General features: G+C 39.8%; 1 protein-coding gene across 6 annotated transcripts; it reads right to left on the bottom strand.

The window, feature by feature from the left end:
* Positions 1 to 3483: 3483 nt before the first annotated feature.
* LOC306999852 (piggyBac transposable element-derived protein 4-like) lies at positions 3484 to 14144 on the bottom strand. Of its 6 annotated transcripts, XM_079614912.1 has the most exons (5): positions 12522 to 12908; positions 12040 to 12256; positions 6746 to 6933; positions 4744 to 5973; positions 3872 to 4636 (listed from the first exon to the last, which is right to left on the bottom strand). In XM_079614912.1, the coding sequence occupies exons 2-5, from the start codon at positions 12061 to 12063 to the stop codon at positions 4411 to 4413; spliced, it is 1668 nt and encodes a 555-aa protein (XP_079471038.1). In that variant the 5' UTR covers positions 12064 to 12256; positions 12522 to 12908; the 3' UTR covers positions 3872 to 4410. The 6 variants fall into 6 exon arrangements, with proteins under 6 accessions (XP_079471036.1, XP_079471035.1, XP_079471038.1 ...); XM_079614910.1 differs by lacking the exons at positions 12040 to 12256; positions 12522 to 12908 and adding an exon at positions 13827 to 14144 and having other exon boundaries at positions 3484 to 4636; positions 6746 to 6930; XM_079614909.1 differs by lacking the exons at positions 12040 to 12256; positions 12522 to 12908 and adding an exon at positions 13827 to 14141 and having other exon boundaries at positions 3564 to 4636.
* Positions 14145 to 16753: the final 2609 nt, after the last annotated feature.

The raw sequence follows: 16753 nt of genomic DNA on the forward strand, positions 1-16753 counted from the left end.
TCGATCCTCTACATTTTCTAAAAGATATTGATACTGTCTTTTTGTTGTCGCTCTTTTATGTCTTTCATCCTCATTTAAGTTGAGACTACTATGAACATTAGCTATAACTTTGACCATTAACGCTGCTTTATCTTCATCCTTCACTGCCACAGTCTCACCATTCTTAAGGACTGGATAACTCCAAGATTGTCGCACCCCACTCATTTTTTTAACAACTCTCCATATATCATTTACAGAAGTTTGCCTTCCTATAGTGTTACAATACTTTATCCAGTAATCCTTTTTTGTTTTCCTAATTATTTTCCTCACCTTAGCCTGCTCCCGTTTATATTCCAAATACTTTTCAAAGCTTAAACTATTTTTAAAATCTTTAAACGCTTTATTTCTACTGTTTATTGCTTGCGTGCATTCACCTGTCCACCAGGGTACCAATTTCCGCTTCTTACTTCCCGGCCTCGACTCGGCAATCGAAGCTCTTGCAGCTTCCACAATAGCTATACTAACATTATCATTAAATTCATCCACATCATCTATCACCTCAACTTGACTCATATTCCTATCACTTATAAATGTAAACATTATCCAGTCAGCTTTTTTAAAATTCCATCTTTCAGAAAAACCCTGGGTCACATTGCAGCTCCTGTTACCCATCCTACACATAATCGGATAGTGGTCACTTCCAATCGTTGACTCACTATAAACTTCCCATATTATTTGACCTGCAAGAGACTGAGAAACTAAAGTCAGATCTAATACAGACTGCACCCTCACCCCAATACGTGTAGGCGACCCATCATTTAAACAAACCAACCCTTTCCTATCCATTAGTTCTTCTAAAACCAGACCATTATGATCTGTTTTATCTCCTCCCCACAAGGGGCTATGTGCGTTAAAATCTCCTAACCATAATATTTTGCCACCTTCTTGTCCTTCAACCAACTCTAGTGCATCAATATCCAGTCTTTTACAGGGATTATAAAAATTTATAACATTTAAGCTACTATTATCACACCAAACCTCAATAACTAAATACTCTAATCCTCCACCTTTACCTAAAACTCTGTAGGGAACCCCCACCTTAATAAAAGTAGCACACCCACCCCCACTACTATCACTCCTATCATTTCGCTCACACACATACCCATTTAAAACAAAGTTCAAATGGGGTTTCAACCATGTCTCAACAATGCAAATAATCTCAGGTTTAGTCTCTAGTTCAGAGATAAACCTCTTGAGCTCTTGCCCATTTGCCACCAAGCTTCTAGCATTCCACTGTAGAAAATACGTGTTTTTTTGTTTTGTTTTGTTTTTCTTAGTTTTTTCCTCCTTTTCCTTTCTTTTTCCCTTTTCTTTTCCTAGGTTTTAGTTTTCGACGTAGGCAACTGTGAAGACGGCTGTGATGTTAGGGATGCTGGCTTCTCAGATTTATCTCTGTTCTGAAGTTCTTCATAAATACTCTCCCACGCAATATCTTTAATACCCAGATATCTATTGGCACTTTTAACCACAATGGCTGTCTTCTCAGACCTGTGTTTTGCTTGTGACGTACAATTTATAACTTCCGCAATAAAGCACAGAAACTCTTTCTTTTTAACATTCAGGAATTCCTCGTCAACAACTGGGTTTTTTCCTGCTCTTACTGCCTGTCTCACTAACTTTGGCACAACTTGAACTCTCTTAGCTGCCTCAGCATAAGACAACTTTCCTTCAGCCCTAACATGCTGGATTTCAACTGCTCTCTTTCTGGCTTCACACTCCCTGTACCCGACACTATGCGCTCCCCCACAGTTGACGCACTTCTCTTGCACCCCAGTTCCACATGCACCATAGATATGTTCTCCCCCACAACGACCACATGTTTGTGTGCCTTTGCAATAAGCAGCTATGTGACCATATTTCTGGCATTTAAAACAGCGCAATGGAGGGGGCACATACATCCTTACATTGTAGTTCATATACCCAACAATTACATATTTAGGCAGCGTTTCCCCCTGAAACTCCACTAATACCGATAGACTATCAACCTTCACTCCAGACCTCCATGTTTTAAGCCTCTTCAGGCTAATCGCATGTCCTCCCTCAATACTATCCTTCAGCTTTTCCAGATCCTCGTTTATGGGAATACCATAGATGACTCCCCTACATACCTCTCCTGCCGCCATTTTTTTCCTCACCTCCAAAACTTCTTTTTTGCAAACACTCTTCAGCTTTAGTGCTTTCAACTGCTGTCCCTCGTCTTTACACACTATCATCAAATCACCGTCAGACTGCACTCTAGCTCTGGTTACCTCACCCACCTTCTCGCGCAAAAATTTAGTGAGAGCAACAGGCAGGCCCTACTAACTTAATATCATGACCCTCTTTGAACTTTACCAACACTTTCAATCCTTCCTGATCCATTTTCCGCCTCACCACTCGTTCACTCGCATCTTCTGACTCACTGCCATGACTTAACCCCCTCTTCCTTTGAGAATTACGTTCGCCCTCGTCCATACTATCCTCACTCGCCCCCAGCGTCCCCCCCAACCCTGCCATAATGTGATCAAACACAATCTCCTTAGAGACTTTTGATGGCTCTCTCAAACAGCAATGTCATGTGAAAGACAAAAACCCCCAGCCAAAAACGTTTTTTTCTAAACCGTATCGTTGGAATGGCTCTGGAAGTTTTCCACCTCTGCTCTCGCGCCGAACCGCCCCAATTCCTCTACTGTCAACAGTCTGTTGTTGCAGAAGACGAAACCCTCTAGTTCCATGAGCAGCCTCTCAAACATTGGTCATTCATTTCACTTAATCATTTTACAAATACTTTAATTTTTTTTTAAATTTGAAAACGTGTAATAAAATGTTTCCCGTTTCACTGCATTTATGCCTATTTATGTGATACAAGTATTTCCTTCATGTTCATGTTGTAACAAACACTAGCTACTTAAAAACACAGAGTAGGCATGCAATGTCAAATATAATTTATTTAATCCAAAGACTTGAACAAGAGAAACGTGCATTTAAGCTAATAAGATATGACAACAGAACAATATATAAAACATAAATTCATGTCACATTTACACTTAATGTTGTCACATCTTACTGGGTAAATGAACATTACATAAACTAGAGAAACCAAATACAATTCTGTTTTGTATTTTACAATAACTATGTAATTAAAATTACATTAATTAAAAGTTTTTTTTAAGCATTTTTGCATCTATTCCAGAATAATAACTAAAGGCACAATTTAAACAACATACTTGTGAACTGATGTTCAGCTGTTCTTAATACTCAACTTATTTCCATCATCAAGCTCGGTAAACACTGATCACAGACGAAGATGTAGCCTACCTTTAATTTCACCAAGCTGATTACTCACTAAAAACTAAAAAGTCCCTACAGTCATCATGTTTTCAGTCCATTTCAAGTTTGATTTGGCTGTTGTAATACTACACAGAATATAAATTATGAGTGCTCATATGTTTTTTGTTTTGTTTTGAATGTCAAAGTAAATGCATTATTCTAATTGTTTTAGCTATATATTTTTCATAAAGGCCCTATTGGTTTCATACAGAGAAATGCACGTTTTACTCAAGGCTTTGTATTTGGCTAAATTTCATATGATTACAGTATATTTGACATTAAATAGGCCTACGTCACATGCTGTATTTAAGTGGTATTATTTGTAACATGAGCATGAAGGAAATAATATGATCACATTATAATCAAATGGGAAACACTTTACAACCTGTTACACATTTATTAATAATTTTAAAATAAAACTAGTTGTCTTGTTGTAGCATATATCATTGAATTAACAAAACTATTGTTTTCGTATCCTTTAACATTAACAATAATGAATAGACTAGATTGCTTATGATATATTATGCATGTATGACCATAAAAGTGACTTTATTAAAAAAAAAAGTATTGTTGTTAAATATTGTAGATATTGATCAAATCCAAATCCATGTGGAAATAGGGAACCATCATATTTATCGCAACTCCACCCCTCACTTCCGCCCTGTGGCTGCGGGTGTGAAACTGCTGGCCATGCGGTTCTGCTGTTGTTTTTCAGTCAGTTAATAATATTATACATAAAACATACATAAAATTTAGATCATTTAATACGATTCAAAATATATTTATTCCAGTTTACAGCTTTGTTTTTTCGTTTTGGGGGCTTAACATGGTAACATTCACTGAAGCCATAAATCAAAAGCCTTGATTTTCATGCCAATCATTGAAACAGTCCCTCTCAGGCTGAAAGCACAACAACATATCACAATTGTCTTGTCTGGTTGCAGAGCCTGCACTTCCTTCCACCCGTGTTTTCTGGCGTGATGTTCTTTGGCTAGTGGAAAGAAGAAGGAACTACTGAGGAAGAACTGCTAGAGAAGAAGCTGAGGAAACTGGTGCCAAATCCTAAGGACCAATTTCTGCAAGCTCTAAAATAAGCACCTCCAAGAATGCCTTTCGAGTCAAAGGCTTCATGTTCTTTCTCTTAGCCATTAGTTCCTGCATGATGAATGCATTCTCTACAGTGATGTCCAAAAAGTGATAAAAAACACATTGATACCACTTCTTCGGTTTATGTAGAGCTCTGTAATGTCCAGTAATGCAATTAGATGGATCCACCGCCTCCATGTTTCTAAGTGGAAATATAAAATACATATTTCAAACTTTAAACAGTTAGAGTAAATTATGGAAGCTTATTTCTCACAATTGCAAGTTTATATCTGAACACATTTTACTTACTTCTTGTAGTCCAACACCGCAGCTGGAATGGGGACCTGCACACGGGTCGGTTTAGCGTTACCCTTCACCTTCCTCTGCACAGTATCACCTTCATAGGCTTTATGGAAGGTGGAGCACATCTGCACTTTCTGTGAGTCTTTCCACTCAACAAACAGCAGCTTATCATTCCTAATCCAACGCATGGTGCCGCGCGGAGCGTTCCTTGACAGTCTGTTCACAGTTGTTTTTGGGAAACCTGCCCTGTTTGCCCACACAGGACCACAAGCCCAGACCTTTTTACACAAGAGGTCACTGAAGAGTGTGGGGCTGGTGTAAAATTTGTCTACGAACAGTTTGTACCCAGAGCCCAACATATTTTCATCCACCAATGCCATAACGGACTCATAACTCAAGCCCTCGCTCTGTGAAGAACATGACTTCCCCTCGTAAATAAAGAAGTCCCACGTATAGCCAGAGGTGCAGTCTGTCAGTGCAAAGAGTTTGTACCCTATGTTTGGAGATTCGTTTTTCATGCATCGCTTGAGTCCAGTTCTAGCCTGCGATGTCACCATTCTTTCATCAATGGTGATGTTCTGAAAGGGATGAAAAAATGTCTTGCAAGCCTCCCTAATGACTTGATACAGGGGTTGAATTTTACCCAGCCGTTCAAAGGCTGCGGTTCCCTTCCTAACGCGGTTCTTCTCATCCTCCCTGCTGTCGCTTAGATGAAGAGCTTTAGAGATTGACAGAAATTTCTGGTAAGACATGACTTTTGCAGGAAAGGACAGACTGAAGTGCTGGGAAACACTCCAATAGTCAGTCAGTGAAGAGCACTTGAACATACTCATGTAAATGACCAGTGCTATGTACGACTTCAAGTCGTTTTGACAGATATTTTCCCACACCTTGCCATTTCTCTCTTGGCACTTGGCTCCATAGTCATTTGTGTGCTCTACAATGGTCTGCAATGTTGTTTTTGAAAACAACAGTTGAAAAAAATGCAAAGGATTGCTGCACCAACTCGGTAAAAACTTTGGCCCAGGTTCTTGGAGAGGAATGAAATTTAGCTGAAGTGATTCAACATCTGCTTCATCTGAGCTGTGCCACCTTTCTGTTGATACAGCAGAGAAACCATCATTTTCACTCTCTCTGCCACCACCATCAGCACTGGAAGACAGACGGGATCTCTTTCTCTCCTGTAGGCTGTCCTCTGAATCACAGTCCTCGGGGGGGTAAATGTCACATGAAGGCCTATTGCATGACACAAGGATAAAAAAAAAAGGAAAAAAAAAAAGGAATTAGCAATGTACTTCACAACTCTGTTGACTAAAGGTCAGTTCCCACAAACACAAATATTTGGTTTGATTTTTGTATTCAATTTGACTGTTCAGACTGTTAAGAGCTTTTTGATGAAATCTGAGTGAGTTCTGTCTCTCCATTGACAGTTACTCAACTACCACTTTGACGCTTCAAAAAGTTCATAAAGAGATTTAAAACGAAAACGAAAGTTTTGTACAAATTTTATGAAGAGAAACGATCACTTTATATGATGCACAGATTCAATTTAGGCTTTTATTCACATATAAACTTTAATTAGCAAACAAAGAGAAGCTCAACCGAACCTGCTTGATGAGAGAACAAATCTAATTGGTTCTTGCAGAAGCTCAAACGTGCTGCGTTACACGAGAATGAACCTCATTGGTTCTCGCACATCAAGCGAACATGCTTGAGCTTCCGTTTACCACAACTGATGTGTGCGTTGATGATGAATCATGTTTATGGGAATCAAAGTGAAATCTTAAGAATTGTGTCAGAAGGCTTCAAGCGGCTGATGCTTATTTATATGAAAGTATATTTTGTTGCTATAATGACTATAGCAATTGGATTTGTGGTGTGAAGCAGGGCTAGCAAAGCACATTTGTAATAAGTAAAAAACATTTTTTTACAATTACAATAATTTTCAACTCACATCAAAAGTGCTAAAACATTAAAAACTACCAAGAAAATGTGTAGAAAAACTCACCGATCTAAAACGGAGTCAAGGCCATCCATAAACATTTCCTCTGCTGTGCTGTCCACACTGCTGGCCACACTGTCCAGGTCACAAATATCTTCATCACTACTTCCTGTACTGTCCTTCACACCCTTCTTAATACTTTCCTTTGGATCCATCGGAGAGTACTGAACGTCAATCCTTGTGGATTTTTGCTGCTGAATATTAGGGGAGTAAAACTGATTCAGTGGCTAGCAATAGTATCCAGCTGCAGAGCCAGCCGTTTCAGACCAGCAGCAACAGGATGGAAATGAGGAGCTGAGCAATTTTTATGTTCATACATGCATAATAAGATATGTACAATGAACAATATTTTTAAGGTAGTGCAACACTATTAACTGTATAAGCTCCACCCCTCACTTCCGTTCTGACGTTGCTGGTCTGATACTGCTGCTGCAATTCTGCATGCAGCTGTGGTGGTTAATGCATGTGTTAGGTAAACAATCCACAAGACATTGTAATCTCGTATTCATGTTATTTTTATTCCAATTTTGTATAAAATGTCCTACCTTTTAGCATTCAAATCAACTAGCACTGCATGAGTGGCATTGTTGACAACAGACAAACTTATTAACAAAGTACTTTAACTTGAAGCCTTTAGCTGACAGCACCGCAAATAATATAATAATATACAGCAGTTTAAAAATTTTGCCTAAAAACATACACAACTCACATGCTAGGGTAAGACACACATAAGCAAATGACAATTTGTTCTCTGGGTGAGAGTCCCGTAATTAGTATGGGGAGGGACGTATTTCCTGCGAATAGGTTATTTCGAACGGTTCGTTTTAAAGTCCCCCTGTACTGCAATTCTATGAATATGCAAATTAGTCCCGCCTCCACTCAATCCAGCTCAGAGATTGACGTGATTGGTTACAAGATCGCTAGTTTGTGACATCAGAAACACCAGCGAGGTCTTTGGTTCACAGCAGTTTTAAGGAGAAAACACTCCGCAATTCACCTTTGGCTAAGCTTAGTTACCCCCTTAGTTACTGTTGCGACGTCCGTCAACTTCATCTGGGCTCTGGTTTGGTATCAACAAGGCTTATGCTGTGACAGCTCTTCCTGCTGAAATTTTATCAAACTTTTATAAAGCAGCAAATAAAGTGTCCGATAGAAGTAGGCAAAAGGGGCTGCATTATGCGTTCGAATGCTTTATTCAAGACATACCGGTGAAACGCAAGCAACAACAAGGCATCCAAATAGAGACAAAAGCATAACGGTCACAGCCAAAAAATTAACCACCGCATATCCTAATCGAGACGGAGGCTGGGACTAACAATATCAAGGAGCAACACTGTTCAAAGCTGGGTAGGTCTCTTTTCACTTCTATAATCGTTATTACAAAGCAAACGGACTACGCGAGTATAAAGTTGTATTTATTAGCAGCATGTGCTAGCGTATCAACAATTAGGGTAGAGGACCGAAATCATAACCTAAAACTGTCTAACTAGTATAACTTCACAGTAAGGTTAAAAGCTAAATGCATCTTAGAGCACAAAAGTGTGCTTGTTGATCCTTGAGGGGTTTCGCTGACTGTGAGGACGTCCACACAGTTTAATCCAAAAACGACACTTGTCAGGTTTGATTTCGGTTTTGGGAAGGGAAAAAAACAGACACCCCCCTCCAACCTCTCTGGGAAATGCGTATCTGTGTTACAAATGCCCCAGGCACAACGTTTAACCATATTTTTGATAAAACTACGACGGTAATAGCCTGCAGAGACCAAACATATGAGCCGCTTGTGTTAAAGTCAATGGAGCGCTGTGAAAAAGTGTCGGACCTCTGTGGGAGCTCGTTCTTGGCTGCGCTGTGATTGGTCAATCTACATTCTAGGGCGTGGCTTAGCCAAAGGCGAATTGACCGTTTGCAAAAGCCACGCCCCTTAGTTATTGTTACTACGCCCGTCAAACAATTGAGAACCATAGCCATGGCTGGGTTGAGATCCATACATTAAGTGATTGGTTTTGGAGTAATGCAGCAGACATATCCTCCAGGGCACGACAGAAAGTATAGACAGAATAGCACACGGGAGCACATGCACAAAACAGTTTTGTAAATTATATATCAATAATTTTTATTTGATAATATATCATTTTACAAAACATGCACAACTGCGCATGTGCTCCCGCGCGCGCTATTTCAGTCACAACACTGCAATCAGAGGACGCGCTGAAACCATCAACTCTCGATGCTGTTCTCTTCATTCATAACTCGTAGCCTACTGACTGAGAAGGATATATTTGTGTAAATAGTTGTGCAACTGCGCAAACTTTGTTTTGAAGTTTAATGTTTGAGTTCCAGAGGAATTTGTGACTGTGTGTAACGTTACCTGTTCAACCACATCAAAGTTTCGTAATTAGTAAGTTCGTGCTTTTTCTCTTTTTTTTTTCTCTCTTGTTTGCTGACTGATGAGGGGGCCGCAGTGCCGTAGTGAAACGGTGTTTGTACATGTAGCCTATTTTTTAATAATAGTTGCAAGCAATCATAAAATACAGCAAGTTTTAAGCCCGTGCAGACCTCACTGCCATAGGCGCATCGTTTCACTATCTTGCTGAAATCGGAATGTTTGACGGAGGTCCTTCTCCTTAGTTACAGTTGCTGAGCTAGGATTGGACGAGAACCGTTCGAGGGTGGGGTTTTGCGAACGGTCAATTGTTATGACATGCATTTGTACATGGTTTGTCTTAAAGCATTATCGAAAACACCACATAGATAAATAACATTAAAAGCTTGATTTTTACCACAGTGGGACTTTAAAAGAGCACAGGCTGTAGAACAGAAACGTTCAAACTCATACATCCTGTCCTTTCGGTTTCGTAACCATGGCAATTGACCCTTCAGGGAGTTAATTGACAGGCGATCTGACCAATCATACTTCGCCATCGACGCCATTTTGTCCGACAAAGCAGTCAGGAGAGTTCGAAGAGTTAGTAGACATGGGACGGGAGGATTTGAACTTGAAAAAACTGAGTGTACTGACGCCTTTCCACGGTTAAAACAACATTCCTTCTTATGTTCATTGTTTATTTAATGCTATAAATTAACTAGAAGGAAGAGATGATCGGTTCACGAGCAGCTTTAAATGAGCCTCTACGGCGATCTGTCAGACACATTAAAGATCCACAAAACGGTATTTATTGATTCAATTTATTTTAAAAAGTGAACTATTTGAAAGGTGAGACTTTGTTTAAAGGATAATTCTGGTATTTAACACCTTGAGTCAATATTGTAGTTTGTTTTGGATGAACAAGAGTGGTGGACAACATTTTTTTGACAAGGTTCCTCTCTCGAGTTTTTGACTATAAAAGAATTGGCCATGGACCCATTTAACATTGGAGTCAATGTGCATGTCCGAAAATGTCATTAAAACAGCCAATAATGTTCGTTTACAAAACTGTTAAACTCACCGAGTGGTTAGTGGTGTTCGTTGATGATTATAAACAATATATCGTCGCAATATATGATTCCAATCCGTTTATTTTGCTATAGTGGAACTATTTTTTCAGAACCGTGTAACTTCCGCTCAATATTTGAATCTGAAGCGTTAGCACACTCCCGACCACTTGATGGCGATAACCGATGTTTATGTCTCGCGGGACACTCACGGTCACAGTCGAGTTCAACTTCATATTGCACTGGTCAGTGGTCACGTCTTTCAATATGGTTAGAATTTGTGCGGTCAAAAACTGCGGTAAAGAGCTCTGCTCGCTAGCCTTATGAGAAACGGAAGCAAGCAAAAAGATTACATCGACCAAATGTAAACAGCCCCCTTTCCGTTACCGGTAGCGCATTTATATTAACGAGCACTCAGTCCTTCAACAGAATTCAATGGGATTTTACAAAATGACATAAAACACGGCAGAAACTGTATTTCGCAACACTTTTTGTTTCTGGAACATCAACTAACATCACTAATCACTCAGTGAGTTGCACAGTTTTGTAAACGAACATTATTGGCTGTTTTAATTACATTTTCGGACATGCACATTGACTCCAATGTTAAATGGGTCCATGGCCAATTCTTTTATAGTCAAAAACTCGAGAGGAACCATTGTCAAAAAAATGTTGTCCACCACAAACTACAATATAGACTCAAGGTGTTAAATACCGGAATTATCCTTTAATATCAAAAGTGACCTGGTCTGTCCTGTCTGTCAGCGTGTTGTCAGTGTCCTCTCTGTTACGCAATGTATTTTTCACTGCGTGAGAACTTATTTTTTTTAAAGTCTATGGTGAGAACATGGTGGGGCGTGAGAGCGGTGGAGAGCCCCAAAAAGGGGCGGTCATTGCGAACGGTCAATTTCACTCAAACCAGAACTTTTTAAAATCTTAAAAAGGTCATGACATGAGAAACCAAATTTACCTTGATCTTTTAGTATATAAGAGGTCTTTGTACCATTAAAACGTCCTGCAAGTTTCATAGCTTAAGACGTCCTCCCGATTATAAACGAATCATTTATTTAATCAAGCTCTAAATACAGCTCGTTCTGGATCCATGGTAAGAAGTGACGTCACGGTACGAAGTGACGTACCAGCGTTTGCATATGACCGCCTCCGTCACAAGACAACTAAGCTTAAAGCGCAAGACTACGCTCATTTCGTATCGTTGTCGCGCCCGCGCGCCTCACAAGTGTTCAGTCGACGGACAGCGAGTGGGTCTGTGTACAGGGAAATTACGATGCCACAGATCCAGTCGTCAGGGGAAAATGGATGCACTTTATTTTTTGCGGACGTCCCAGTCACGGCAGTGTTAATTTAAGCGTTTGTTCTATACATTTGAAGGATGACTGTTTTGAGAACAAATCCCTAAATGATGCTGGCTTTGACAGAAAACTGTTGCTCAAAGATAAGTCCGTGCCGACTATTCTGGGCTCAACAACGACGACGCAAACTAAGTAATGTATTTAAAACTTTAAAGTAGTACTTTTTAAATACGCTGAATCCGCAAATGTTCTGGCTGTGGGCGTTAATAATTGATACATAGGCACTGACGTTAGCCAATCATAACAGTGGGCGTTAACACTGAACTCTTAAAGGGGAAACACCACCAAAACAGACTGTTTGAATCAGAGGGTGAGAAACAGGGTGGGAAAAGGTCATAAATCACTACATTTGAAAAGTTTTTTGTAAAAAAAAAAACTATAGTAATACTATAATTGCACCTAAGGGAACATAATAATAAAATTTAAAAAAAAACATGTCATGACCCCTTTAAAGGATTAGTTCACTTTTTTAAAAACTTTTGCTGATAATTTACTCACCCCTATGTCATCCAAGATGTCCATGTCTTTCTTTCTTCAGTCGAAAAGAAATTAAGGTTTTTGATGAAAACATTCTAGGATTTTTCTCCATATAATGGACTTCATTGGGTACCAAACGGTTCAAGGTCCAAATGACAGTTTCAGTGCAGCTTCAAATGGCTTTAAACGACACCAGGCGATGCATAAGGGTCTTATCTTGCGAAACGATCAGTCATTTCTAAAATAAATAAAAAAGTTTAAGTTTTATAAGGACAAATGCTCGCCTTGCTCTGTTGTGTGATGCACGTTTGTAACGTCAAGTAATACGCAATTACGTTCAAAAGGTCACGGTTGACCTTAAAAAAAAAAACATTTTAACACGTCTATAGTAATAGGAAGATATTAGTGATAAACATTCACACGTTATGAAACACATTGACGAGAAAAACACGTCAATACATCTAACGTTAATATAGTAAAAAACAACAACAAAAAACACATACCTCCGTTTGCTGTAAAAACTTATTGGGCACAGCCGACATTTTCAGAAAACGGCGATCTCCTTGCTGGGAGGGTTTGAAATCATCGTTGAAAAAGTGATCACTGCACACTCTCTTACATATTAGAACATGTTCAGGTGTGTTAATATCCAAGTGCAGCACGAGCAGCCACAGTTTCAATCGCTCAGGATTGTGTATAGGAAATCTATGAAAAGTTAAATATTTCTGTCCTGACGAAAAAGTTCTTTTAGCCTTTATAATATTAAAACACCCAGGATACGCACACGAAATGGGCATTTTAAAAAAACTGACAAAAAGACATTTGAATATGTGTGTTCCTCCTTCCGAAGGACCGTAAACACCAAGGGGGTAATCCATCCGCCGGAAACTGAAGCCTCCCTGGGCGCCGCCATTGTGGCAGAACTTCACCTGCTGTTAGCATTCCATTGACTCCCATTCATTTTTGCGTCACTTTGACAGCGAATAACTTTACGTCCAAAGACTCCATTTGTCCATTTTTTATTTCTAAAGAAACTCGACCATGTATAAAAGGCTCCATTACCTTGTATCTTACGTTATGGCCCCGTAGAAGCCGTTTTTGTAAAAAAATAGGCTAACGATTGCGTCATAATCACGCGTCTCTCTGTCGCACTGTAGAGAAATTACCGTATAGACCGGCGGAGAAGCTCACGAGCAATCGGAGGGACGTTGAGGCATAAAGTCCGACAAAGACAAGGGAGAAGCCCATGGCATAGAGAGTGATAAAGTTGATCCTGCTGCTAGCTCATGGACAGCTAATACTCACGCTCTCCGTCTCTGCGAGATTCAGAAGGGAATGATTCAGATTTCTCTCGGCACAGCTACTAGAAGACCTAACGTTACAGAGCAAGGCGAGCATTTGACCTTATAAAACTTAAACTTTTTTATTTATTTTAGAAATGACCGATCGTTTCGCAAGATAAGACCCTTATGCATCGTCTGGTGTCGTTTAAAGCCATTTGAAGCTGCACTAGAATGCACTAGAAACATTCCTAGAATGTTTTCATCAAAAACCTTAATTTCTTTTCGACTGAAGAAAGAAAGACATGGACATCTTGGATGACATGGGGGTGAGTAAATTATCAGCAAAAGTTTTTTAAAAAGTAAACTAATCCTTTAAGTCAAATGTTAAGATAGGATGTTTTTGCAATACTGCCACAACGTAGGCTATCATACAAGTGCCAGTGCCACGAACAAATTGGCACACAAGGTATTTTACGTTTGAACCGTCAATAGCGAACACTTCAACAAATAACCAAAGACACTTACAAGTTTTGATGAAGAGGCGCCAGACTGTCTGACCAAAGTAGGAACTGCTCCATTTTTCAGGAGTAGCCGTTGTGTATAGCCGGCGTTGTATTCTCCCAGGTTTAGGAAGCTGTCCTTTGTAAAATGCGCAGCACACAAGCGAACCTTTGGTTTGTGGCGCTCAGGAACAGTGTTATAAATGAATTGTAACCATTGATTCCTTATTCCATCCGTCTTCGGAAGGCCAAACAAATGGGTTTTGCTTTCGCATCGGAACTCACAGCGTCCCCACGACATGATGCAAACACTCGGTCTGTTCTGACTGAACTGAAGCCTGCCAGTGCCAAGCGTCCTTTCTGCGCATGTATTTGGGTCCTCTCAGGCTGTGACGTATACGTTTGTGGAAGTAATATTTTTTTTTATTAGTATTCATATAATTGTGGAACATCAACAGAAAGGCAGTCATAACTAAAAGATATACCTACATGTAAAGACCGAATTACGAGAGAGAGAGAGAGAGAGAGAGAGAGAGAGAGAGAGAGAGAGAGAGAGAGAGAGAGAGAGAGAGAGAGAGAGAGAGGAGAGGAGTAGGAGGTTACATTAGAAAATAAAAATAATATAAAATATAATATAATACTTTGCTTTGGGACTGTTCTGCGCCAGAGAAATGAGTGCGCCGCCATCTTTAGAATATTGTCTTTGAACTTCGGCTTTTGCTGTTGCTCTGTATCCTCTGATATCTCGATGGCATCGCTGTCCAGGAGTAATTAAGTTAGCTTTTGAAGTGGATTTACTTAATGTAAAGTTAACGAAAGTTATCATGAGGATTGTAATGTTTAAAGCAGATGTCTTAACAAATGTCAGTACTAGACCAGGAAGATTTTAAAACGAGCCGTTTATTCATAAATACGCAAGATCACTGTGAAAATACAGACCGGAAGACTCAAGACAACGAGCTCAACGCTGAAAATCAATGTTACATGAATTTTGAACAATGCCCTTTCTTGTCTTAAGTTGGGACAACTGATGAACTTTTTTGATCCACTTCAAATGTTGTCTACAATATATATATATATATATAATCCTCTTTAAAAAAAAAAACAATCTGGGAGGATTTGTGCACGTAAAATTTCCATTTACCATAAGATACCTTCTTATCCTTAAAGCTGCAGTCCGGCACTTTTTTGGGTTTAAAAATATAAAAAAAGACATTTTTGAAAAAAAAACGTAACCAGCCAGTGTTCAAAACGATCTGCTTGCCTTACCTCGATTCAAAACGGTAAGCTTGTAATAATGATTTTAATTCCAGTGGTACTGGTGGATTTCCGCGGGAATTTCGAGCATGTCTTTGCGTCATTACGTCACTTCTGTACACATAGAGAAGGAGTCCCCGGCTAGCGTGTGTGGATGATGGAGGTGGAGATTTAGCTTAGCACTTGGTATGGCGGATCCCGAAAGTTTAAAGCGACAAACACCAGTGACAACTGGAGATTCACCAGTTGTAAAACCCAAAGACTTCGGACTTCAGAGTGGCTACAGAAAAAATATATTTTTCACGTTTTGACGTGATATAAGCAATCGTTAGATTTAATCAGCATGATATAGCCTACTGCAATGCTTCCCCCCACCCCCCGAATTTGGTCAGAACAAAAGTGAATGTTACTTACTTGTTCAGATGACATTTTCCGATGAAAATTCTAATGTTGACACTTTCAAAAAGTATACTCTGAGATTGCTGATGACAGTAGTACAGTATCCACAGCGACGCGGCAGCGACAGGTTCTCCTCAATACATTGTGTTCATCCGCGCTGTTTCATGCCGATTTACTACCCACGCACAGTTAATAATTCCGCGAATAACTGCAATTGCAGATTTCGAACAGAGATGGCGACAAAGAGGAAAAACGACGGACTGCAGCTTTAATTAACAAACCAAACCAGAGCCCGTCTACGGAGAGCCTGTTCACTCCCTATTAAGTCCTATTGTACCGAATTTTGGTTGTAGTTCCACCAGAGTTCCACTGGGGGCGATCACCCCCGAGTGCAAAATGAATGGGAGTCTATGGGGCTAGACGGCTAAATTTGTTCCTTTCAGCCGATTGCCGTTGAGAAATCTCAGATTTGATTGTAGGTTTGGCAAGTTCAACATGGGTTATAGGTCGAAAATTGAATGAACGAGTAATTATGTCCTTTCGATTTCTTACAGGTTGAGTTGTTGTTGCCCATAACACGCTAGCATTCTGCTAATGAATGCTGATTGGTCAGTGAAGGACTGGTTACGACCAGAGATACCGCTTGATGGCATCATGGCATCCGAAGCGGGAACAGAATGTATTCTAGCAGAAACTCTTCTAGCACGTGTGTTTACCTGTGTCAGCTGTGCTGGCGATGCCTCGAGAGAAAATAAAGTGCAGAGCGCGAAAGCACCACAGTGACTGAAGGATTGCCGTAAAGCAGTATCTCTGGTCGTACGATGTGTATGACGTCATTGACATTTTGAAAGACTTTTTAAAGCAAATAAGTGACTCTAAAAAATCTAACACCCAGCAATGTGCAATTTCTTTGCATCTCCTTTCGAATACAACATTCAAATTACTAGACAAAAAATTATATCTTGAGAAAAGTGGATTTTGAGGGGTATAGCTCCATAGACCTCCATTCATTCTGCACTCGTCCTGTGAGCGCCCTCATATGGAATCAGAGTGGAACTGCAACCAGTCAGAAGCCGGAAGTGTAGCGAGAGTGAACCTTCTCCCCTTATTAGACATTCTCTGACCAAACCTAACAGTTTCCCACGAGAGAATCAGTCTTGCAGGTATTCTTTGTTGCATCCAGCCGAACGCATCATTCCAGAACGTGAGCACCAATTTACATACTGTAATGTTCAACCCTTTCTATCCCCAACATTAAATCTTAATCGTAAAAAAGCATTTTACTTTTTTTTTATT

The sequence above is a fragment of the Phoxinus phoxinus genome (genome assembly GCF_949152265.1).
Source record: "Phoxinus phoxinus genome assembly, chromosome: 6".
Taxonomy (NCBI): Eukaryota; Metazoa; Chordata; class Actinopteri; order Cypriniformes; family Leuciscidae; genus Phoxinus; species Phoxinus phoxinus.